This window comes from Eumetopias jubatus, unplaced genomic scaffold (genome assembly GCF_037043125.1).
Source record: "Eumetopias jubatus isolate StellerSeaLion01/CBP00866 unplaced genomic scaffold, mEumJub1_p1.0 scaffold_1, whole genome shotgun sequence".
NCBI lineage: Eukaryota > Metazoa > Chordata > Mammalia > Carnivora > Otariidae > Eumetopias > Eumetopias jubatus.
In genome coordinates this window covers 180,827,130-180,851,071 of record NW_028274807.1, presented here as the reverse complement: position 1 = coordinate 180,851,071, position 23,942 = coordinate 180,827,130, and the positions used below count along the sequence as shown (strand labels likewise).

Here is a 23,942-nt window from a genome sequence, read left to right as displayed (position 1 = left end):
TTAGTTGGAAAGAAATTTCAAACGTCAGCTGTAGGATGTGACACTGGAATTTAATTTGTTGACCTATGAGAACACAGAATATCTCATCTTTTACTGAACTTTCTAAACATAAAATAAGGTTATCAGAGAATCAAAATGATTCTGACACTTGAACTTCAGTAGAAGGCCAATACATTTAAAGTAAGTACTCTTCTTCCTGAAATGTTCAGCCACTCCATCAATAGCACATGTCAGATTCTTAAGAACATATTCTCCCTTGTGGAGAAAAGCACTAGAAGTCAGATCATGGGTACTGGCTTGTGGAGTCAACATCATTTGGGGGCCACACAGCATCTGTTCTCCCTCTATTCTGTTGCTGAATTTCCTGAATTCCCTCGGAAGAAGCATGCAGTCTTATGGTACTGTCTGTCAGGGTTCCTGCCTTGCCTAACCACAAGGGGGACTCATGGCCAAAGCTATTGAGCTTTCTTCCTTGGGATTTGGAGTCTTGAGTATAAGAGGACAGGAAAATATGTAGAGCCAATTTGTTCTAGGAGTGGTGACCCAAGTATGTTGTTAAGTCTTGCTATCTGGATCAACAGAGCTAGATTGGTTCCTGCCCATTCTGGACCTGGATTTTCCCCTCTAGACTGTAAACTACCTCCAAGCCTGCCAATAAATTCCTCTTTTTATTAATTTAGCTAGAATCACTGTCTGTTACTTTTTTTTTTTTTTCTCAAGAACTATGTGAGGAATAGTTTTATGTGTCAGTTGGCTAGGCTAACGGATACCTAGGTAGCTGGTAAATATTATTTTGGGTGTGTCCATGAGGGTGTTTCAGGAATAGATTAACATTTGAATTTGTAGTCTGATTTTTTTTTTTTTAAATAAGCTTTCACCAATGTGGGTAGGCATCATCCAATCTGTTAGATGAAACAAAAAGGCAGAAGAAAGGCAAATTTTCTCTCCTCATTTGAACTAGAATATCCATCTTCTCATGCCCTTGGACATACTCCTGTTTCTCAGAACTTGTTACTTGGACCAGGATTTACATCATTGGCTCATAGAAATTGGGACTTAGTTGGGCACTATACTGTTGGCTTTCCTGAGCCTCCAGTTTGCAGACAATGGACCACGAGACCTCTCAGCCTCCATAATTGTGTGAGCCAGTCCCTCGTCATAATAAATCTATCTATCTATCTATCTATCTATCTATCTATCTATCTATCTATCTATCTATCATCTATCTATCTGTCTATCATCTATCCATCCATCCATTCTATTTGTTTTGTTTCTCTGGAGAACCCTGACTAATAAAAACTACTAAAGCTTTTTGGTAATTATGTTGTAATTATTAGATATTGAAAGTAATGTGTTGTCCTTTGTTAGTCTCTTACCTTACATTCTTTTGAGAATAAAATATAGTGGGATATTTTTACTACAACATAAAATATATCTTTTGCAGGCATTTCCAGGGTAATGATTGGGAATCCAAAACGCTGACCAAGGTCTATGAAAGGTTCAAAGCTCTGTTCCTGAGCAAACTCTCCAGACTCATTGATTGTCAACCTTCCTTTGGATCAAAACGCTCCAGACACTTTTGTTTTCATCTACTTCATTCACAAAGAGCATAACGTGTTCTTTCCTGCCTTAGTCCTTGACCTGAAATTGTATTTCATTTCCTTCATTCTCCCCATCAACAAATGCCTTCTCATTCTCAGGTCTAAGCAAAATCTCTAGCAGACTTTCTCCATGAACATTAGTCCAAGTGAACAACTGATCTTGTATATCCTATTGCTCAGTCGATAATCTTCATGGGGATACCTCTTGGACATTTCACACTTAACCTGACCCACCCCGACCTTCTGATTCTCTCACCGCCAGCCAGTTTTTCTCTCATTTTTGTCCATTCAGCATTTCTGTCCTGCAGTATCTCAAACCAGAAGTCAGCCTGGACTCATTTCTTTGTATTGCCCCACACCAGTGCACCAGCCAGTTGAGTTGGCCCTACCTCCCAAATAGATCCCAATCCGTTCGCCCACTTTCACCTTCAAAGTTTTATCCTATCTCACTTGTCATCTTTTGCTTGGTCAACTGCAGTGTCTTCTAATTTATTTCTGCATACACTCCTTCCTTCATACAATATAGGTGACTCTATGTTCCCCTGCCTGGAGTCATCAGTGGCTTCTAATTCCAGTGAGGAAACAAATATCCAAATACCTGACTGTGGCCAGCAGGGTCCTACATTATTTCCCACTTAAGCACCTTCCTTTGCCTCCTTCCCTCCCTCTGTCCTTCCCTCCCCCATCCTTTCCTCCCCTCCAGCCATGCTGAGCCATGTTATTTGCACAGGCTCTTCTCCCTGTTGGAATGCTTTTCCCAGATTCGGCACGGCTGGCTCCTTCTGGTCATTTAGGTCTCGACTCAAATATTCTCCCTCAGAACTTCTTCTGATTCGAAAGAATAATTCCCCATGCCAATCTCTATCACATCACCTTGCTTCAAAGTTTCAAAATAATTACGCTCGTAAAATTAATCGTGTTCTTTTACTTGTTTTCTTAGTTATATGACTTGCAAGGGCAAATTTTCACATCTAATTTTCACTTACAAATGTGTTTAAAAACAAAACAACATTCTATTTGGCTGTTACTTTTTACTCACCTGTATTTTGATTATTAGGGAACACATTTTTATAAGCTAATGAAGAATACAGAAATAAGAGCTAATGATTCCATTTTATGTGTATACATAGTAGAAGACATTCCAAGATATGTTATTTGTGGCAGTTAACAATTGAAAATGGATATTAGCATGTCTTAATTTTTAAGGTAGACACCAAGAAAACCCCTTTAAAAATGAGAATTATCCGAGGGAGAGAATTCGCATGGACTAATATTAGTTGTTATAATAAAGCACCTAGATACATGAGCTCCTAGAGGCAGGGACTGTGACATCATCAGTCTTTAGCATCTTTATTTCTTTGCCTAACACATTGTGAGTTCAAGAAGAGCCTCATCAAATGGGTTGTTGAGTTGAACAAAATATGCATTTTGGAACTGTTTTAACGCTTATGATCTGAAATTATTTTTGGAGCAAATGAAGTTAACTGTCTTCACTTAGAATTAAGGGAAGGCCAGTGAATGTGTGAATGTCAATAAATGTAAGATTCTCACTTTTGCTGTCTCCTTTGCAAACAAACATCGATCAGGAATGAGATGGGATTCTTGTATTATGGATTTGAAGTTTGGCATTTTATTGAAAATGGAATTTGGGGAACATGGCTTTTGGGACCTCTGGGCTGTTTTCGGTATCTTGGATTACTAGCCTCTAATATTCATGAACTCTGATTAAATGATAATCAGCGCTGTCAAGTTGCCAAGTCATCGGTGACCTAATGCTTCTACTTCAATGCTAAATAAGTTTAGGGAAGTTTACTTTAAAATGTATTTAGTAATGATTTTGAAATCACCAAAGAGCGTAGTCACCACGTAACTGTCTATAGGAAAGGAGCGACACTTGATTCAAAATAACTATAGAATCTTCATTTTTCATGCTCTTTTCTTCCAGGCATTTATAGAAGGTGCGAGCAAACTTATGCATTGCCTTCCTCCCTCCTTTTATTTGACCACACCCGATTTCCAAGTATGTATTTTCTCATTGGAGCATCTCCCAATTTAACAACTGTTGGGTGGAGTGAACACCCAGTTAGATTACAAAACTGTGCCTTGTTACACTGAGAGCACACTTAGAACTTGGGATGATTTTGTTCTTCCCTCTGCTTATTACACCCATAAAAAGAATGTTTCACTAAAACAATTACAAGCAGCTATTCTTTAGAAGGAAAAAGTTTTATTTCAAGGTTCTTAATTTTACCTTTTTTAGGTCAAATACTTGTCTTTGCTCATACCTATAAATGTGTGTGTTTATTTATATATATCTGTGCCAATGCAGCAATACTTATGGAAAAGTGCCTTTTAGGAAATTGTAATAGATTTTGTTTAGAGATAGAAGCTCTTGGGATAGAAGTTACAAACTGGTAGCCTCTGGGCTACAATAGACTCACAGAACCTGCCTTCATTTGTCCTGCCTGGTGCTTTATTATTGCTGCTGCTGTTGTTTTTACTTCATCTTTAGAAATCTGGAGATTTCACACAGAAATCCAGATTTCTGTCTTCTCCTGAAAAATCCGGAGACACTGTAAAAAATTGTGTGCCGTTCAAACACTGGTAATGCTGTGATTTTAAACTGCAAATGGCAACAATTTAAAGGCTTCCATCCCTTCATTTTGATGTTTCTCTTCCGTATCAAATGGTGTAAAGTACAAGCACTAAAATGCTTACCCAGAATGCTCCCTGGCTTAATGGGGTATTACATGCCATCTTATTCCACCTGTAATTTTCCCCCCAATTTCTATGTTATATCAATTTTTCCTTCATAAAGTTTTTCACACTTGGGCCTATTTTCTTCCTCTCCTTGTTATGACTTTTATCCAGGTTGTTTTCCTCACTTCTGGACTCCTGAATGAATGCATTGCTGTCTTAGCCATCACCATCCCTCCTGCTTTAACCTTGCCTCTGCCTGTCCCTTCCCACTCTGCACATCAGTGACAGATTATATCCCCAAATCCCCCTTCAGTATATTCGTGCCTGCCCTGAGACCTGTCGTGACAACCCAGAGCCTGCGTCCAGCAACTTAACCTGTAGTCCAAACTCAGTCTGTTCGTTCCCCATACACAGATGACTAGCCGGAAGGCCCATTTCCCTTGCACCAAACCAGGGGTCTTCCAGCCCCGATGCCTCTGCTCCCTGTCGTCTGTCTCCTCCTCTCCACCTGTGCAAATAGATCCTGAGCTCCTTTAAAACCTCCTGTCTTACCTATTTTGGTCCACCCTTCTACCTCATGGTTCATCTTGCCTCGTACGTATTTCAAAATTATATTGTGTTTCACTGATGGTCTTAAAACAGAGTTTCTCCATGTAAGGTCTGTGCACATCTTACTTCAGAATCACCTGTCTTGCTCTTCAGCATTTATTCCTGGGCTTCCTATATACTCTTGAATTCCTTAAGTTGGGGCCCAGGAATCTGATACATCTCAGATTTGGAAAGTCTGGCATTTAAAGGCAAGATGACTAATAGTGGTATAAGATTGCCTGATGGTTTGATAGGAAATCAAACAAGATTCAGTTAATTTTATAGTGAGTGCATTTTTAGGCCTGCCAACATGTTTCTCAAACACTTTTTCCTCTAATTGTTGTTAGTAGCTCTGGGTGTGGCTTTTGCCAGCTCTTTGATACCATGACTGAGGCCTTCAGGCACATGAGATCCATCCGCATCCGAGAGCCAGGGGCAGGTAAATAAGAGGCTCTTTGCCTTTCAGGCAAAAGCAAGACAGTTAGATAAACCCCTTGAGTACAGGACCGTGTTTGTTTTTCTATTTTTTTTTTTTTTAATGGTTCTCTACATGCTCATGCTTTGTTTCCAGTAATGCCATGATTAAGAAATGTTGAATCACATCGGATAAACTGTATTAATGTTTGAAGTTGAGAGGTTAGAAGGAATATCAGTTCTGAGGTTGGCAGTGACAGTGGTAACTCCTGTGGGTCACAGGCTCACTCTGAGGCCAGACACTCAGGTCATTGCTTTCTGTAGGTGAAACCAGGGGAGGCTTGCCCCAACCCTAATTAGGCATTGCTGGGATTCCCTCCATTGTAACAACAGGGAGCATTCAGCTGGACTTGCAGGGGAAGGCAAGAGACACATTGATGTGAGAAGCAACTACTTTTGTCATTCGTGAAAAAAAAATTGAACAACTTTAAAGCATCTGATTTCATTTCTTTGAAAGTGAGGGGTTGATAAATTTAAAATATGGATTGATAAGCCCTGGAGGAGTCACTGTGACAAAGTGGATGAAGGCCAGGAATGGAATTTAGAACTGGGTTCAAGATTCAGGTTGCCATGGGCGCCTGGGTGTCTCAGTCGTTTCAGCATCTGTCTTCCACTGGGTCCTGGGATCGAGTCCTGCATCTGGCTTCCTGCTCAGCAGGGACTCTGCTTCTCCCTCTTTCTCTGTTCCTTCTTCCTACTCATGCACTCTCTCTCTCTCTCTCTCAATCTCTCTCAAATAAGTAAATAAAATCTTTAAAAAAAAGATTTAGGCTGCCACTTAACTATTCTGCCAGTTTGAGCAGATCCAAAGTCTCTCTGAACTTCAGTACTTTAATCTGTAAAATGGGGACAATGCTGCTGCATAGCCAATTTTTGTAGAAACTAAATGAAGGAATTTATGTAAAATACTATAAAAATATGCAGTGCTGTTACTATTACAGATGGTTCAAAGTGTGAATCAAGATCTCAAAAAACATAGTTACATTATTTTGAATCATGCCTTAAAAAGGGAAAGAAACCCCACAGTAATAATGAAATCTTATCCCCATAATCTCACAAAGCAAGTATCATGGTCCCTGGCTAAGTAAGAAATCTGAGGCTCAGGGAGGTTAGGTAAACTGCCACAGTCACATAGCTGTTAAATAGCTGAGCTGAGATTTAAAAACCACACCTGCCTGTTTTAGATGCTCTGTTCTTCCTACTGCACCAGTTTGCCTTAAAAAAAAAAAAAAAAAAAAAAAAAAAAAGCCAGCACATATACTTTTTCTTAACATTAAAAAAAAAAAAGACATTTATGTTTGAAAACTAACTCATCCTGATAATTCCCAATTAAGATGTTGTCATCTAGCATCTGGCTCAATTTCCTTTTATGAAATATAGTAAACATAATTTGAGTATAGCTTAAATGAAGTGTCCAAATGGGATAAAACAGGTCACCTGGGAAATTAGATTTTATAGAATACAAGAATTCAATGCCTAAATCGTACTTAATGGAAGCAATTTTTTAAAAAAAATTCTTCAGGAGACAATTGACTGTTCTATCAATTTTACCATTACTTCTACATGAGACATCTACAGCCTGGAGCAACTAAAGCAAAAATAAATAATATAAACTTCACTCTAAGTAGTACTGAAGAACACCTGTGTCCTCATAGGTTTGGGGTTCATAAGAAAAACCAAGGGGGATCTCTGACTCAAGTTCAATTTTTTTTACTTCCGCATTGTATTTTAAAACATCCTATTTGAAAATATTTAATAATGTGAAGTTAGAGAATTTTCTTGCCCCATGGCTTTTTGAAATAGTTTTGAGTCCATACCAGCCTTTATCCAGAAACAGAGTCTGCAATAGAGATGAGAGCTCCAGCCATTAATTTTGCTTACTGGGTCATCTGGCCGAAGAAATGATCTTTTTTTACAAAATCAACATTTTGAATGAGGGTGGGATTAAGGATAAGAGCGGATGTGAGGGTGCGAAGGCGGAGGTGTTGATTTAAACATTGTAGAAAAACATCTGAGCACTACCATGCCCTGACAAGTAAGTTAAGTATCTTTCCTTTGAAACACTGTGCAAGCCCATGGTAAAATTCACATACTATAGAGTTGCACAGTCTGGGATCAAATCCCAGCTCTGTCACTTGCTAATTTTGTGATTTGAAGCAATTTTACTTGAACTCTCTGAAATTCTCTTTTTTCATCTGAAAATTAGGAATAGTTACTGCTTCCTCGGATGGGTATGATGACTCAGCATAATCCTCGATACACATTGTCAGTGTGGTTGATGTCATTATTGTTGTTTTGGTGTTGTAGAGCTTCCTTGGCATAAACATTCAAGTCCCCTATGACCTTATAAAACAATTTTGAGGAGCGACAACTACTTAGGCATCTCTTTACAATTGGATAGATTCATGCAATAGTCTACAAGGCACATATCTATTGACATAAATTGTTAATTCAGTTTTCTTTAGGAGGCATTAAAGATAGTCATATAATGAAAAGATTATAAAACCAAACCTTCTAGTAAATAATCACGAGTTTCTACATATTTTCAAAAGTGCACAAATTTGTACTCATCTTAGGAGAACATATCGATTTGTGTGCGTATTTCAAGCAACCATCTTACCCACACTGGACCCGTGGCCGACAGCATTCTCCCCTGGGAAGGTGGCTTCTCTAATTGCAGTGAATGGTGATTCTATTTGTAGACATTACTTCCTACAGCATGCATTTCTTTCTGTGATTATTATTTAAAAAATACTTCTTCTCAAATTATTTAGTCTTCTTGGCTATAAACAAGAGCATTCTACAGCATAAGAACCTCACAGATAATACGCATCTGGGTTGAAAATGTGTATTTTCTTATCAACAAAATAATCAGTGTTTACTGCAGCAGAGGGAATACAAAAAGCATTTCAATACTAAAGACATTCAAACTACCACTTAGGCCAAAAAAAAAAAAAAAAAGAAGAAGAAGAAGAAAAAGAAAAAGGAAAATCGGAAGTACTAACATTATTTGAACTTCTGGGACATTTTCCTCCCTCTCCCACACTACCACTTGCTAATAAACAAAAGCACAATTTTTCACATTGATAGAAAATGAACAGCAAGAGGACTTACCTTCCTTTAACCAAGAAATGTTATTTTTATCATTTTCGAAAAGCTCAGCTGTTCTTACTTTTATCTTTTCCAGCTCAGTTTCTGACATCTAAGTGGAAACAGAATTTGTGATATAAAAAATTCATTAAGAACCTGAATTTATAACATTGAGCTTTATATTTAGAGACTACTGCCATATTATAGGAAAATTTTCTCTCTCTAATTTTTCAGCTCGCTGTCTAATGTTAAGTCTTACATTTTATCCATTTGTAGTATTTTAAAACATTGACAGTGAGAACTAAACTTTGTATGATGGTTCATTTTTCAGCAGTAAAGATGGCTATAAGATCTAATCATTTCTAAACACAAAAGAATAACAGATTAACAACTAGTCACAGATTTGTAAAAAAAAAAAAAACCCACATTCAGTTGCTATTTTAATGTCTTTTTTATAGTCTATAAAAAAGCATGCTGTGACGTGATATACAAAGATATAACCAATAATAAAACTCAAAAGGACCTTTTCAGCAATTTATTGGATCCAGTGAGAACCTTACGACTAAGTCAGGCCAAGTGGAGCTCCCTGAAGGTGCTGAGACCTATAATGCACCTTCAGTGCATTTGCACTTGACTTGAATGGCTTGCTCACGGTGAGCTAGGACACTCCACTTGAATCAGCACCTCAGTGTAACTTACCTGCGTGTTCCCAAAGGAGGAGGCCCAAGGCACGGGACAGGGGAGCAGCCTGGCGATGCTCTGGGCAGCCTTCCTTGTTGTCTCTGGATGTCCAGCATTCCTCCACCCTGACAGAAGTGAGCAGAGAAGCAAATACGCTCCCTCCTTGGATGGTGCTAGATTTGTCTTGCTGCCAGAAGCATCTAACTTGCCGCTGAGAGGTTTTTTTTTTTTTTTTTTTTTTAAGGTAATATAAAGTCTGTCGTTCAAAACAATAAAAACCTTTTCCAGCCTAGCACTTATTTAAAATGACACTCTGCAAAATAGGGTACAAATAATGAACTCTTTTCAAATTGACCATTTCTCCAGTCCCTCTCCTTCCACACCCACCATTCATCACTTAGGGGGTTAAATGTGAAGGACGTGGAAAAAACATATGGAAAAATAGACATGGACTATGTGGGTTAAAAGAAAAGGAAGGGAAATCTCTACAAAGTTGTATTCTCTAGAAGTCCATCCTGCAGCTGACATTTTGAAAAGCAAGTTTTTCTAACATTTTTTAGGCAAGAAGAAAACATTTCAAGTTTTTTTTTTTTTGAGAGTCTGCACATATTCCAAAAAGGAGTTGGAGTAACATTTTAAAAGAGGATTTGTCATTAGATTCTTAGTCAAAGATCATACAATTTTCAACCCAAAGTTAATAACACAAAGTAGATCCTTAGTTGTGCATGATGATAAATAGTCCATCATTCCTAAATGTTGTCTTTTTTTTTTTTCATCATGGAAAATAATCTTTATTTTTTGGCCCGAAGTGGTTTTCCTCCTCCAGTGTCCCCGGAAAACTATCTGCTATTTGATCACCTTGCACCCATTTCATCTCCTTTACCAACTTCATTTCTTGTACTTTGCTTCCAGTTTCATCATCTAAAAACTCCCTTGATAATCCAATTCTCATACTAAGACAACTTTCACTTCCGCCCATTGTCAATAAGATAAAATCTTCAGGCAGCTAAGGAAGGCCTCGAATGGTCAGGTTCTATATAACATCAGGTTCAAACTGTGGCTTCAAGTCTTAATAGTTCTCCAGGTGCCTAAACTTTTATTCCAACCTAACTATAATGCTCCTGTTCCTTGGACTTGCCTGCTTCTGTTATTAACATTGCAGAAATGTTTCCTCAAAATGCCATTTCTACTCCCACCTTGAAGCCTTCTTGATGCCTCTTACCTGGAAATGATTGCTCCTTACTCCGATCCCACTTGGGACTCCTGGTGTAATCATCTCTATTTTGGTCTCACGTAAACCAGTCTTATCTTCCTCCCAAGACTATAAACCCCGTGAGGGCTCAGCCTAGATCTCAGCATCTTCTGTATCTTGCTCAGTGTGTGGCTTCTCTAATTGCAGCGGATAGTGATTCATTCCTATTACTTCCTACAGCATGCATTTCTTTCTATGATTATTGTGTAAAAAATACTTCTCAAATTATTTCATTTTCTTGGCTATAAAGGAGAACATTCTACAGCATTAAGAACCTCACAGATAATATGTATCTGGGTTGAAAATGTATATTCTACACATTAGTAATGAAATAAAACCAGCATATACAATTGGTGGTGTTTTCCTTTGTCCCAAAGTCTTAGTTAGGATACACCTATTAAAAAATTCCTTTAGGTTGTCTCTTTTCTATAGTTAGGGCCTTTTTTTTTCCAGTCCAACGAAGTTGGATTTGTTGGACTGTGGCAATGAAGAGGGCACACCATTGGAAAAGTGGGCTTCTCAGTAAAAGAAGATGAAAGTGGACTTATTAAAGTGTTTGGGCAAATGTTAGATTAGGGGAGGGATTAAGAAAGTGGAGTTTCACTCGTAAACGGGTATGTTCTATTGTAGCACTTTATGTCCCTTATTCATTTGGTGACCTAATCTGATTTCCTTAATAGTTTAGACATTGTCCTTTGGAAAAGCATATTATCTAAAAATGTATGTATTAGTGGGGCCTGGAATAAATTTGGTAAATAATAGTTATGACAATCTTAAAACAGTGAACAATGACAGCATGGAAGGTAAGAAAATGTAAGGCACAAATAGCTAACGGAGAAGGGACGGTCAAACAACCAGAAGGGAATAATGAGTGAGCAGGAACACTGTTTGAATGTGTTATTCCTCCTTGTTGATTTTCAGTTATATTTTTGTATTAGACTGTATGGTTAATAAAACTTTTTTTTTTTTTTTTTAAGATTCAAAATGGAGTTTGGATCTTTCTAGGGTTTTACAAGTCATCTAATCTCCTTTTCCATGTGGTTTTAAGGCAGGGAACCCATTTTAACCTGTCAGCCTGTGACGTTTCAAGGGTCAGATCCTGTGGTCATTTTTTATGTATTTTACTTAACTTCATCTAAACTATTTTCCAATTATCTGTCCCAAGACTAGTCCATAACTCAAACTCCTGTCCACATTTCTTACTTTGGAGGTTACAGATTACTCTTGCTTCTGGTTTGTTCTCTGATTATCCTTGACATCTACATCTTTTCTACTTGTTTCACTTTTGCAGTTACTATGATACAATTATTAGAGAACCAGTGTTAAGTAAATTGCAAGCTTTAAAATCCCTTTGCAAGAGTTGTCCTGAGGAGGGAATTTTTATGAAGATAAAATGCATTTCTAATTTGGAAATACCTAATTTTGGCCAATATTATTTCCAACATGTTCTAACACTTGGAATATTTATTATTTTGTTTTATCCATTTTCTTTGCTTAGCCTCTCACTGCCCTCTGATTTTTCCCTTTGCCTTTTCAATTGGCTTTGATCTTTAAGAGTGTTTGACATTAGTTGAATTTTCTGTATGGAATTTTGTTTTATTTTGAGGAGCACCGTTTTTTGAAACCAGACAACTCATTTTGAATTCTATTCTTGTCTTTGTTTTAGCAATCATTATGAGCCCTGTAGATGTTGATAAGTATCATATTCAATTTCCTTCATCTACTTTATCAGTAAAGATGGTAAGAATAGGCACCAAGTACTTTTTCCCGAACCAATGTGTATCCCTAGTGTCCTTGTGAGCGAGACATTGCATTAAAGGTAGTCCATACTCGTGCCAACCTTTAGACCATTTATTCATTCACCTAGAGATGTCCTTGGGCCACAAAAGCCTTGGGATGAATGAGATAAATCACAGTTGATGGTAGGAAGAGAAGAGAAACCAAGTCTAGTGAATCTCAGACCTAGCATGGAAACAATAGATGGTCCAGAATGAAGGTAAAAAGTGACAAACCAGCCTCAGAAGTCAGTCTGGTTTTACTAGAATTCAAAGAGAACATATTTAAAAAAGAACCTCCTCCCAAATTGTGTTCATTGTGTCTACTTAAAATAATGAGCTAAACAATTCAAACCTAAGGATATGATTTCAAGCCTCAAGTTTTCTTGTTAAATTCTGTTTTGGTTTTCTTTTCTAAGTAGGGATAGTTTGAATGTGCTCTTTTTATAATTCCATTCCTTTTATTTTGACTCGTGCATCAGTATTTCTAGTTCCTAGTCAAAATCTGATTAAAGATAGAAACTTAAAGGACAAACTATCCAGCAGAAGGCAATCTTTGCCAAAAGAAAAACCTATACTGACTGTATGTTTCATGTTCTTGTTTCTGTAAAAAGAAAATAATAAAATTGAATGCATGAGGCTAGAGCATTCCCTAACAGACAAATAATTATGTGCTATCAGCAGCAAAGGCAGTCCTAAGAGGGAAGTATATTATAATACAGACCCATCTCAAGAAGCAAGAAAAGTCTCAAATACACAACCTAACCTTACACCTAAAGGAACAGCAAATAAAGCCTAAAGCCAGCAGAAATAAACAATATAAAAACAAACAAACAAAAACCAGTAGAATGGATTAACAAAACTAAAAGTTGGTTCTTCGAAAGAATTAATAAAATTGATAAACCCCTAGCCAGGCTTACCAAAAAGAAAAGAGAAAGGACCCAAATAGATAAAATCTTGAATGAAAGAGGAGAGATCACAACCAACACCACAGAAATACAAACAATTATGAAAAATTGTATGCCAACAAACTGGGCAAACCTGGAAGAAATGGACAAATTCCTAGAAACTTACAAACTACCAAGGAATTATGTGCTCTCAGATTAGCCTTTTTTGTTGTCTTCAAGATCATTACATTGTCACTTGCTGTTTTTTCTAAAACAATGAAATTGTATGTGTAATGAGACACTATGATATTTATCAATGTGGAGAGAAGTTACCAATGCAGATTTTTGGGTTTGAGGTATGTAATTTGTAGAGCAGTTTTTCTGAAGGATTAGTGGATTGGATCCAAATGGAAATGTTATAGGAAGTTGTGCTATTCTTTGGCAGTATGTTTTCTGCTATAGAATGGAATCTCTGTATTATTTAGTACAGTTACTTAAAATGTTTTCAATAACCATTCTAACGACTGATAAATGCTATCAGGTATTTTGCATTTTTAACATTCTCTTTGGGATTTTTTGGCCTCAATACAAAAATACACATGGAGTAAATAAACATTGGTCCAAAACATTAGAGGCAAAGGTAAATAAAACAAGGAGAAAATTCCATATTTGCAACACAGGCTTTCTCAGGGCAAGGTTAGAGCTAACACCACAGGCATACCAATTCAAGGATTTATTAGATGTTAGATCTCATCAAAAGTTTAGGTTCAAGAAATAACACTCAAGGATATAAAATGCATTAAGTTTTATCCTTGTTTCATGCCAGATCATTAAAAAGAGTTGTTTACCTTTACCAAATTATTTTTATACCTTATAGAGCTCCTTTTACTGACTTAGATGTTGGCTGGCACTGAGAAAAGATTTAAACATGTCGATGACACTCACTGGTGGGTTTATTACGAAGATTTTTGGTTCCTCAGAATTATGATATGCATCCTTAACTTAGTGCAGTCCACTTAGTTCCTCTGCATGTTAAATGTAATAACTTTATAACTGTATAATTCTGCTTACACACTCCTTTAAACTATTATTTTCATATATTGTACTCTACAAATGTTACAATCTGACAGGCAGTGTTCGTGTTTGTGTGTGTGTGTGTTTAAACAGTCATTTGTCTTTTAAAGAAATTAGGAGAAAGAATAAAAAATGATAATTCTTTTAATGTTACCCACACAGTTGCCATTTCTTCAATTCCTTTCAGCAGACCTCAGTTTTCATTTGATTTCATTCTTCTTCATCCTAAAGAGCTACTTTGTTGTTGTTTGGTTTGCTTTGTTTGTTTGTTTTTGTTTTTTTTTGTGTTGGGGGTTAGTTTTTAGGTTTTGTTTGTTTTTGTTTTTGTTTACCATTCCTTGAAGTTAAGGTCTGCTGGTGACAAACTCAGCTTTGTTTATCTAAAAACCTTTTTAGTTCACTCCCATTTGTGAAGGATATTTATCCTAGATATAGAATTCTTGATTGCCAGTTTTTTCCTCCCCCCACCACCTCCTTTCCTTCCTTCCTTCCCTCCTTCCTACATCTAACATGCCTTTTCCCCTCTCTGGTCACTTTAATTTTCTTTTCTTTTTCTTTGGTTTCCAGCAGCCTGACTATAATGTGTTCAGGTGTAATTTTCTTAGTATTTTTTTTTTTTTCTAATTAGGTTTTTCTGAGATTCTAGTTTCTGCAAGTTGGTTGATGTTTTTCACCAAATTCAGGATATTTGGGGCCATTATTTCTTCAGATATTTTTCTGCCCCCTTCCCTCTTTTCTCTCCCTCAAACATTCCAATTACACATATATTAGATTCCTTAATATTTTCACACAGGTTACAGAGGCTCTGCACATGTTTTTGCTCCCTATCCTTCCAATTGAATAATTTCTGTAGATTTGCCTTCAGGGTCAATAACACTTTCTTCTATAGTCCTCAATCTACTATTAAGGCAATCCCATGTATTTTTAATTTTAGATATATCTTCATTTTAGATATACTGGAGTTTACATTCTATTTGGTCATTTCTAACAGTTCCCACCTCTTTGCTGATAACACCTATCTCTCATTATCATCATCTTTTCCTTCAATTTCTTGATTGTATCTATTATAGCTAGTTTAAAGTCATTATTGGCAAGTCCAACAACTGTAACTTCTACCGACTGTTTGTTTTCTTGGTTATACTTTACATTTTCTTGATTCTTCAAGTGTGTACTAATTTTTTTATTATACCCTTGACATTCTGGATGATACATTGTAGGGAGTCCTACACTATGCTGCATTCTTTTAGAGAGTGATGAATTTTATTCTAGAAAACAATTAAATTACTGGCACATATTTTGTATCCTATCAGGTTTGGTTTTATGTTTTGTTAGGGTGGGTCAATTTCAGTTCTTTTCTTAGTTTTATGATGTAGCTCACGCTAAAAGATCTGGTTGTTATGGCCAAGTTATGTCTTTTCCTAGGTCTCAACTAAATGTCCAAGTGGCCAGTGAGATATGTCCACTCTAGTTAGGCCAGAGTGTCTTCTAATGCTATATTAACCATGGTAGCCACATTAATTGTTCAGCCCTACAGAAGTCACTTTTTGTAAGATGTTTAGTGTCTTACCCTATGCATGCACAGCCAAGAGCTTAGCTAAGACCACTTGTGGTGAACTCTGCCCCTTCCCTACTTTGTGCTGCTCTCCCATCTCCAGAATCCTGGCCTGAAAATTCTAGCCACTTCAACAGTCCAAACTTCAGTCTCTGCCTCTTCAGTTGAGCACATCTGCTACTCTATTTGAGTTCCACCTACCTGCACTATGGTAGGGAAAGGGCTGCCAAGACAAGAGATAGAGCAAATGTATAGCTTATCATTTGTGTTTTCCTACACTCAAGAATTACAGTATGATTCTGCCTGTTGTCCAACACTGAAAAATAGCTTCCTCATTTATTTTGTCTGGTTTTATAACTATATATGAAGAAATGCAAGTACAGTACCATTTATTCCATCGTGACCAAAAGTAGAAAGAATTTTAAAAAATTCCTTTACCACTGTCCTTCCAATCAAGAAGACATCAGAGATCGCTTTCTTTCTCATCCCCTGGGGCAGGGCAGATGAACCTAGAACAAAGGATGTCTTATCTTTGTGATTCAAATTTCACTTTATTTTAAGTTCATAGAAGAATCAGTAGTTTTGGAAGCAAGTCCTTTTTATGATAAGTACCAAAGAATTAAGATCACAATTAAGCCATAAATCACATATTAGGTAAGAATACAAAATTGCTTAAAAGTAGTGCTTGAGTTAATCACCCCACCAAATTAAATTTTGACAAGTGAGTAGGAAGGAAGTTTGAAGGGGATGTCTGACTATGGTTTAGATGCTGAATGTTCATTAAAAAGAAATTTGGTGCGTTATTGTCTTGGATAATCCTAGAAAGATAGGGACAGTAGGATCTCCAGGTAATCTGGAGAAGAGCATCAGAATAGATCTTTGCCCACTTTCCTAGAAGTATCTTAGTGGTTTTCAAGACTTAGAAAAATCTTTGCATCCAGTGTGACATCTAAGTATCAATAGCAGATAGAGAACTAGGTGGAAAGACTCGAGTATTTTTCATCATGTTATGTATTCTGAGGACAACCTGGAGAGAATCCCAAACTTCTTACAAGTCTTAGAGAGGTCCTAAGGGCCAGCAAATAGAAACAAAACCCTTAGTCACAGTAAGTGGTGCCATTAGTGGATGCTGCAGAAACAATACAAGCTAGTGGCGATGGAGGGGTTACTAACTTTGGGAGAAGAAATAGTGAAAAAAGAGGTGATCCCCAAATGCAATCAGGAAGTGCTGGCTAAGTGAAGAGCAGCAATGACAGAGGATTATCACGTACTATATTTGCCACCCAGAGGGAAAGCCAAAGGGAATTGTATATAGCCTGAAAGCCTCTCTTTGAAGCTGGAAGAGACTCAGCTAACTTGAATTTGTAAGTTTGTTTTTCATCATCATCAGAAATGTGGGCTCAAATGCCAAGTTAATATCAGTTATGGAAAAATAAAAACGTTATATATTTTCTTGGTCTGAACACATAACCTTGCTCTATACCTTCAGTCCCTCTACTCCTGAGAGCTATAAAGTGAGTTAGTTTACCAATGTAGTCTGTACTTTGGGAGCCCTGTTTAGAATTGCTTTCCTCTTAGATAATGACCTCCATCAGTCATGGAGGTGGGTCTAGTTGTGCTGGGTGACCCTGTCCCTTGGCCACAATGGATTATGTCAGAAATAGGTGATTCAATCTGGTCAATCCAATATCCTCACTCCCAAAATTTGAATTGGGATCCAGTCATTAGGATTTAGCAGTTTAAGTCAATGAGGGTTGTCTAAATCATTTAGGGAGGCCGGTTTGGCTTGTGGGAAAGTAGAGAAATTGGGCAGTTGAGGGAGAGCAAAGTGGGCGACTTCTCTGTCCCATTTTCCTCCTCTGTAACATAGAGATAATAATAATGCTATGTACCTCGGAGTTGTTGGGGAGTTAAATGTTAATGAGTATCAAGAGCTTGGAAAGGAGCCTGGGCCTATAGTAAATACTGAATAAAGACTTAGCAATTATGTTTATTCTGAGTGATTTGTTCTTCAACTTTATTGAGATATAGCTGAAGTACAACACATGGCACATATTTAAAGCATGTGGTTTGATCAGTTTTGACTATGTATTTACCCATAAAACTATCATTAGAATCAAAATAACAAACATCTGCATCACCCCAAAAGTTTACTCTTTCTTTTGTAATCCAACCCTCCCTCCACCACCATCCCCACATAAACACTGATCTTCTTTTTTCATTCTCTGAAGATGAATTTGCGTTTTCTAGAACTCAACCTAAATGGAAGCATACAGGATGTATTCTTTTTGCTAAATCCTTTTTGTTCAGCACAGTGATCTTGAGATTTATCCATATTGTTGTATCAACAGTGTACTTATTTTTATTGCATTCCATTGTATGGGCATAGAAGAGTGTGTTTATCCATTCACCTGTTGATGGATATTTGAGTGGTTTTCCATTATGGATATTACAGATACAGCTGTTAACCCTGTATGCAAGTTTGTGATTTTACTTTTTGTGGGTTTATTAAATTTAAACAGTTTAAGAGAAAAAAATGAGAAAGAACCTAAAATAAATAAAACTGTGATTAGAAAATATATGGGGTGCCTGGGTGCCTCAGTTGGTTAAGCATCTGCCTTCTGCTTGGGTAATGATCTCTAGATCCTGGAATTGAGCCCTACATCGGGCTCTCTGCTTAGTGAGGAACCTGCTTCTCCCTCTTCCTCTGCCACTCCCCCTGCTTGTGTTCTCTCTTTCTCTCCCCCCCCAAATAAATTAATAAAATCTTAAAAAAAAAGAAAATATAATTTTGGGGCACCTGGGTGGCTCAGTTGGTTAAGCATCAGACTCTTGGTTTCAGCTCAGGTCATGATCTCAGGGTCCTGGGATCGGGCCCCATGTTGGACTCCAAGCTTAGTGCAGAGTCTGCTTGTCCCTCTCCCTCTGATACCCCATTCCCCACTTGTGAGCTCTCTCTCTCAAATAAATAAATAAAATCTTTAAGAAAAAAAAAGAAAAAACAATTTAAAAAAATACCACCCATTAGCTTGCAAAGTCAATTTTATCTATAACATACAACTTTACTTTTAAAGGACTAGTTGGTATCCAGATGGAGTTTACAACTGTCTCATCTTTATATTTGACTACTATGAGATCTTTGATCAACTAGAACCTGCTGGAAAACCCTCTAAAGGGGAAAAAGACAGTAAGATAAGACACTACCCCCTTAACCTTTCAAAATTATATTTTAGAGATGAAGAGGCATACTGTCTTCCTATAAATGTAGACTATTATTTTTTTAAAAGATACTGAACTTTTAGTGCATTTGCAAACTCAGGTTATTTTATTTTAAAAATCAATTACAGAAACGGCAGTTATTGCTTTCTCACTCAAAACAGATATTTTGGAAACACTTGGATGACAGTGATTGCAGCAATATAGGATGTTGTTTACTGAGTTTGTATTAGAAATGACTTTAAAATTATTTATTAATAAGAAGGTATTGATTTATTGATTCTTACAGTACAGTACCTTTTGCTAAATTCTTAATAATTATTTAAAATGATTATGTAAACTAATAGATATTATTAATGGAAGTATGATGATGCTTAAAGTGAAGTCCTCTGTAATCAATACATTAAGTCAGTAAAATTTACCCTAAATCTTAACATCTTTTGCCTGCAGTTGTTTTCCTCCTGTTTTGTCCTGTTCTTTGTCATATTTTGGCTGCGTCTCTGCTTTTGTAGTTCCAAGATCTTCACTGCCAAGTAGGGCAGACAACTATAATTTATTTCATACTGCACTTGGTCTTCTACCTACATCAGTGAGGAATACTTTTTTTTTTTTTTAACCCAGGAGAGAGAAAGAAAAAAAATCTTATCTTGATCAGTCTTCTCTAGACCACCTCTCATGGGTCAGTCTTAAAGCAGGACATTTAAATAAACTGAACTTCAAATACAATTTCAGTTTAACAGGACTTTTGGATCCAAAGAGAAATTCTAACATTTGATCAGCTATTCACAAATGATGTCTTTGTATCCTTTAAAGAACTATAAAGCAAATAAAAAATTGTAAGCTGTTTTATTTGATGTTATCTGAGATAAAATAATTCTTTGAAGAGCCATAGAGACTAATTGGAAAAGAATATCAGTATATCCATAAATTAGGAAATTAATAAAGTTAAAACCACACAGGACCTACATAGGTAATGCCACAGTGATCTAACAATACATAATTGCTAATGTACAAATTCTAAGGGGGAAAATGGGTTTTCCAGACAAGAGATAAGAAAATTTCAGTGGGTAGAAATTTACAAAAATAATGGTTGCATATGGGAAAGAATAGGTGAAGGTGATAAAGGGGGAGATTTATTCTTCCCCAGTGCAGATTGAAAATGTCATCTTCTTTGCTTTTTGGAGAAATAAAAAGTACCAGGTTCTTTATCTTGAATTATAAGTCACATAGTTAAGAAAAATGTAAACCCTAAGATTTGTGAAAGGTGGAAGGAAACAAAATCATTATGAATGTGTTCATTTCATACTAATAAGTGGCAGGGTTGGGATTTGCATTCAGGCCTTATGGATCTTAAACTATGACCACTGAAAGGAAAGTTTTCATCACTGCCAGCTCATTTCTCCCAGTTGCTAACTGCCCTGATATGACAGCATGGTATCATTAGGATGGTCTCTTCCATCCCAGTGTACTTCATCTTTGCAGCTCTTATCACGGTAGGAATGGTACCATTGTGTGGCTAATGGCTTCAGGCTGACCCATGCAGTTCTGCAGTTTGGGCACTTCAGAGCTCCAGGGTATACGAGGTGACTGTGTCATATGTCAGCTTAGCTAGGCTGAACGTTGTTCCCCAGAATTCCTTTCCTTGCATATTTTCAGTTAGAATAGGCCACAGAAGATATTTTTGTGGAAGATTTGAAAGACAACCTTTCACTGGGAAGGTTAGAGCAGCCACTTGTGTATTTCCTGCCCATTTGTTGCTCAGTACCTGCTGGCTCACTTCATGGTGTGGACAGCCACCATTTTCGCCTGCATCTTCCTGCAGCTTCTCCATCTCCTGGGTGGTTGTGGTTTTTCTCCACGGTGAGGGGCACTAACTTTTCCTGTAGGACAGCCCCTTCATCGGGAGGCAGTGAGAATGGGTACAGCTACTCCAGCTTATCCTGTCATCCTCTCCTTTACATGGACCTTCTCTTCCTGACTACTTTCTTTGCCAACTTGAAGCTATAACAGAAGTAAAAACAGCAGCTTTCTAGAGTTTAACCAGCTCCTCAAATTGTGTAAGGTCAACTCCTGGTAACAGATTCCTTACTATATGAGTCTCCTGGTAGTTCTGCTCCTTGGCTGATCTCTGGCTGAACGAGTGCACCATTTACATTGCATCATATAAATGGCACCACCTCCTATAGTCGTGTAGTGCACTGCCTGGGGGCCACATCAGCAACACTGAACGTCTGTATTCCCATAGCTTAAATGGCATAGAGACCAGAATCATTTGTTTCTTGTTTATTGCTCTAGTAATAGGTGGGAAAGTTGACACCATGGCCAACTACATTTGGGAAACACCGAAATCACTCTGCATTTCTGCATTGAGATCCTACCACATTCACGCAGTAAAGACTCTATACATCTATGCATGCACTAAAATAATTTGTTCAGTCCAGCCTTCTTTAAACATTTTTGACAAAGAATCATTTTCTGGGTAGTGTGTGTTAACATAGCCCAGGAACTAGTGGTCTACAAACCACACTTTGAGAAACACTGGAATACATTCTGATAATCTCAGTCATTTAATATTTGGCTCTCATCATCTCTAAGTGCTATCTGAGTACAGAGTTAATATAACTTAAAATCTTATTTAGGCAGTCAAAATTAAATGCAAACAGGGGATGTGATAATAAGAATATAGTGAAGAACAGTGTGTGCTGATATGCAGTATAATTCATTCCAGCACTTTTCAGAAGATATTGAACCACAAGAGAAAGGCTGGTGGCAGAGAACATATCCTGCAGAGGAAAGACAAAGTGTAGTGTGCCATGATGATGAAAAGAGGTAACAGAAGCAATGTTTCTTCTCTCCATTCCCTTTCCCTCCTACTGTTGAGTTAGAGGGTAAATATGTGAATGGCGAAAAAGACAATGAAATCAGGTAGAAAAAGTACTAGATATTGAAAGCTGGAACCGGTTTAGCTTGAGTGGAATGGAGGAAAATCAGACTCAGGGCAGTCCCCACACATCTTTTGTATCTTAACTCCGGCGTTTACATGTAGATGAGCTATTTCAGTGGTACATGAGATGCTTTAGGGCCAGCCCAGGCAAAATTGCAAAATATAGTAGACAAGGTTAATTTTTGAGGTACTTATTTTCTCTTGATAAAGCAAAAAGTGGTTCTCAAAGGGAGTCCTTTGGGTTGCCATAATGACTGGGTGACATCACTGGCATATGAAGGAGAGGAGCCTAGGGTCCTAAACATGGTGTCACACAAGGAAGATCCTGCACAATAAAGAAATGACCTACCCAGAATGAGTTGCCTCACCATTGAGAAACACTGGAAGCCCTTCCTCTGGTTCCATATATTTCCTCCTCTTTTTCAGTCATGTCCCCCATGAGAGGTGGGTATCTCTCAACTAGGTGTGGATCTGATTAGCTAATAAAAGTTATTGCAGAAAGATTGAATAAAACTCAACTTTCAAGTGTTCATTTACATTTCAAAAAAGGAAATAATCAACTCCAGAGAGTCTCTAACTAATTGATGCTTTGAGAGGAAAAATATGTTAAAATATTTTATTAGAATAGTAATGTAGTCCTCTTATATGGAGAGAAATTTTGCCATCTTTTCCTTCCTTTGTAATTTGCTCATTTCAAACTCTGTCCTTTTCTATCTGTCCACTCACAGTACACACTTTCCAAGGAATTAAATATGTGTGGCTAATGTTACATCTGCATGGCATCAACCTTTAAACTTTGTACATACGTATTCATAAAAACAAAATGCCAGCCCATGAAGAGAGCTGGTAGATACATTACAGTGTAAATCATGTCTCTGTCAATGTAAAGGCAGCCTTATCTGAACTATTAACTTAAACTCTCTATGAAAAATAGGTGATTGGATACAATAGCAGCCTCGTATCTTTCCTCTTGCCTACACATGACCAAAACAAAAATATTTAATTTTCTTGCCTGATTTATGGCATAATAATCCTTTTCTATATTACTCTTTCACACGTTGGGCTAAAAGCTCCGAAGGTAGAAGAGTAAGAGTAACTGATGAGTTATAGCACCAGCTGCTTTACATATGTATATATGGAAGATCTGCCCTCTGAAATGTGCCATTACCTCCATCCTAAAGATGGAAACCTGAGGCTTAGAGGGCTTGAATATCTAATGCATTCAGTGCAAAAATAGCAGAAGTCAGAATTGACCTCAGGTCAGTTTAGCATCTAAGCTCCTACTTCATTACCATACCCTGCAGTATACAGGTATTTTCAGTTTGCTTTCTAGGCTGCCCTGCATGGGTATACATGTTCTAGATAGCTCCGAATATAGCCCACTATTTAATGGGCTAGTCTAAGGGAAGTATAAGTAATCCATACCATCAGGGAGGTTTTGATGTAGTTGGAGAGATGTCCTATATACAATGCCATATGCACATGGAAAGGTAGCCAGCAAAACATGGCATAATACTCATCAGAGCCAGTGGAGAGGCACATTCAATAACTTTGCAGGATTTTAGTAGGGAAGAGCTCAGAGTTGACAGAGGCAGAGAAAAAGCCAGGGCTGGTTTTCAGACTTGATGTGACTTATAGCAGCCATAATTTATTTTTAAAAAGGGTGGCAGGCTTTTATGTGTAGATCTGCACTAGGGCCTGAGAATACAATGGTGAAGGAGTTGGACAAGGACTTTGTCTGTCCTGTGGCCCCTTCCTCCCCAGGCCCCAGCATTTCATATGCCTATAGAGTCACCTGGGCGTCCTGTTAAAATGTAATTTCACATTCAGGAGGTCTGGAATAGGGTCTCAGATTCTGCATTTCAAACAAGCTTGCAGGTAATGGCCAGGCTGCTACTCCACTGACCGTACTTTGAGTAGCAAGACTCTAGAGGAGGGAGGGGATGAGCAAATGAAGTAACAAATGGTGAGCATATAACTTTAGCAAAAAATAACTGAAGGTCCATTAAGGGCATGTAGCCATCTATGCCAGCCTTCAGCTCCTCTCTCCACAAACAGATAGGCTACCATTACCACCTTAGGATAACCTGGGTAGGTCTAAAATGCTG

At 37.5% G+C, this 23,942-nt stretch overlaps 1 protein-coding gene across 2 annotated transcripts in view; it reads right to left on the bottom strand.

The window, feature by feature from the left end:
- The window catches only part of MDFIC2 (MyoD family inhibitor domain containing 2), a 111,381-nt gene extending 102,157 nt beyond the window's left edge, over window positions 1-9,224 (bottom strand). The window contains exons 1-2 of one of the 2 annotated variants that reach the window (XM_088021858.1): window positions 9,153-9,224; window positions 8,478-8,565 (exon numbers count right to left, since the gene is read on the bottom strand). In XM_088021858.1, the coding sequence (XP_087877984.1) occupies window positions 8,478-8,565 (88 nt within the window). In that variant the 5' untranslated portion in view covers window positions 9,153-9,224. Of the gene's footprint in view, window positions 1-8,477; window positions 8,566-9,152 lie in introns of those variants that run through there. The other variant, XM_088021854.1, reaches the window with a different exon arrangement.
- Between the last annotated feature and the right edge of the window lie 14,718 nt (window positions 9,225-23,942).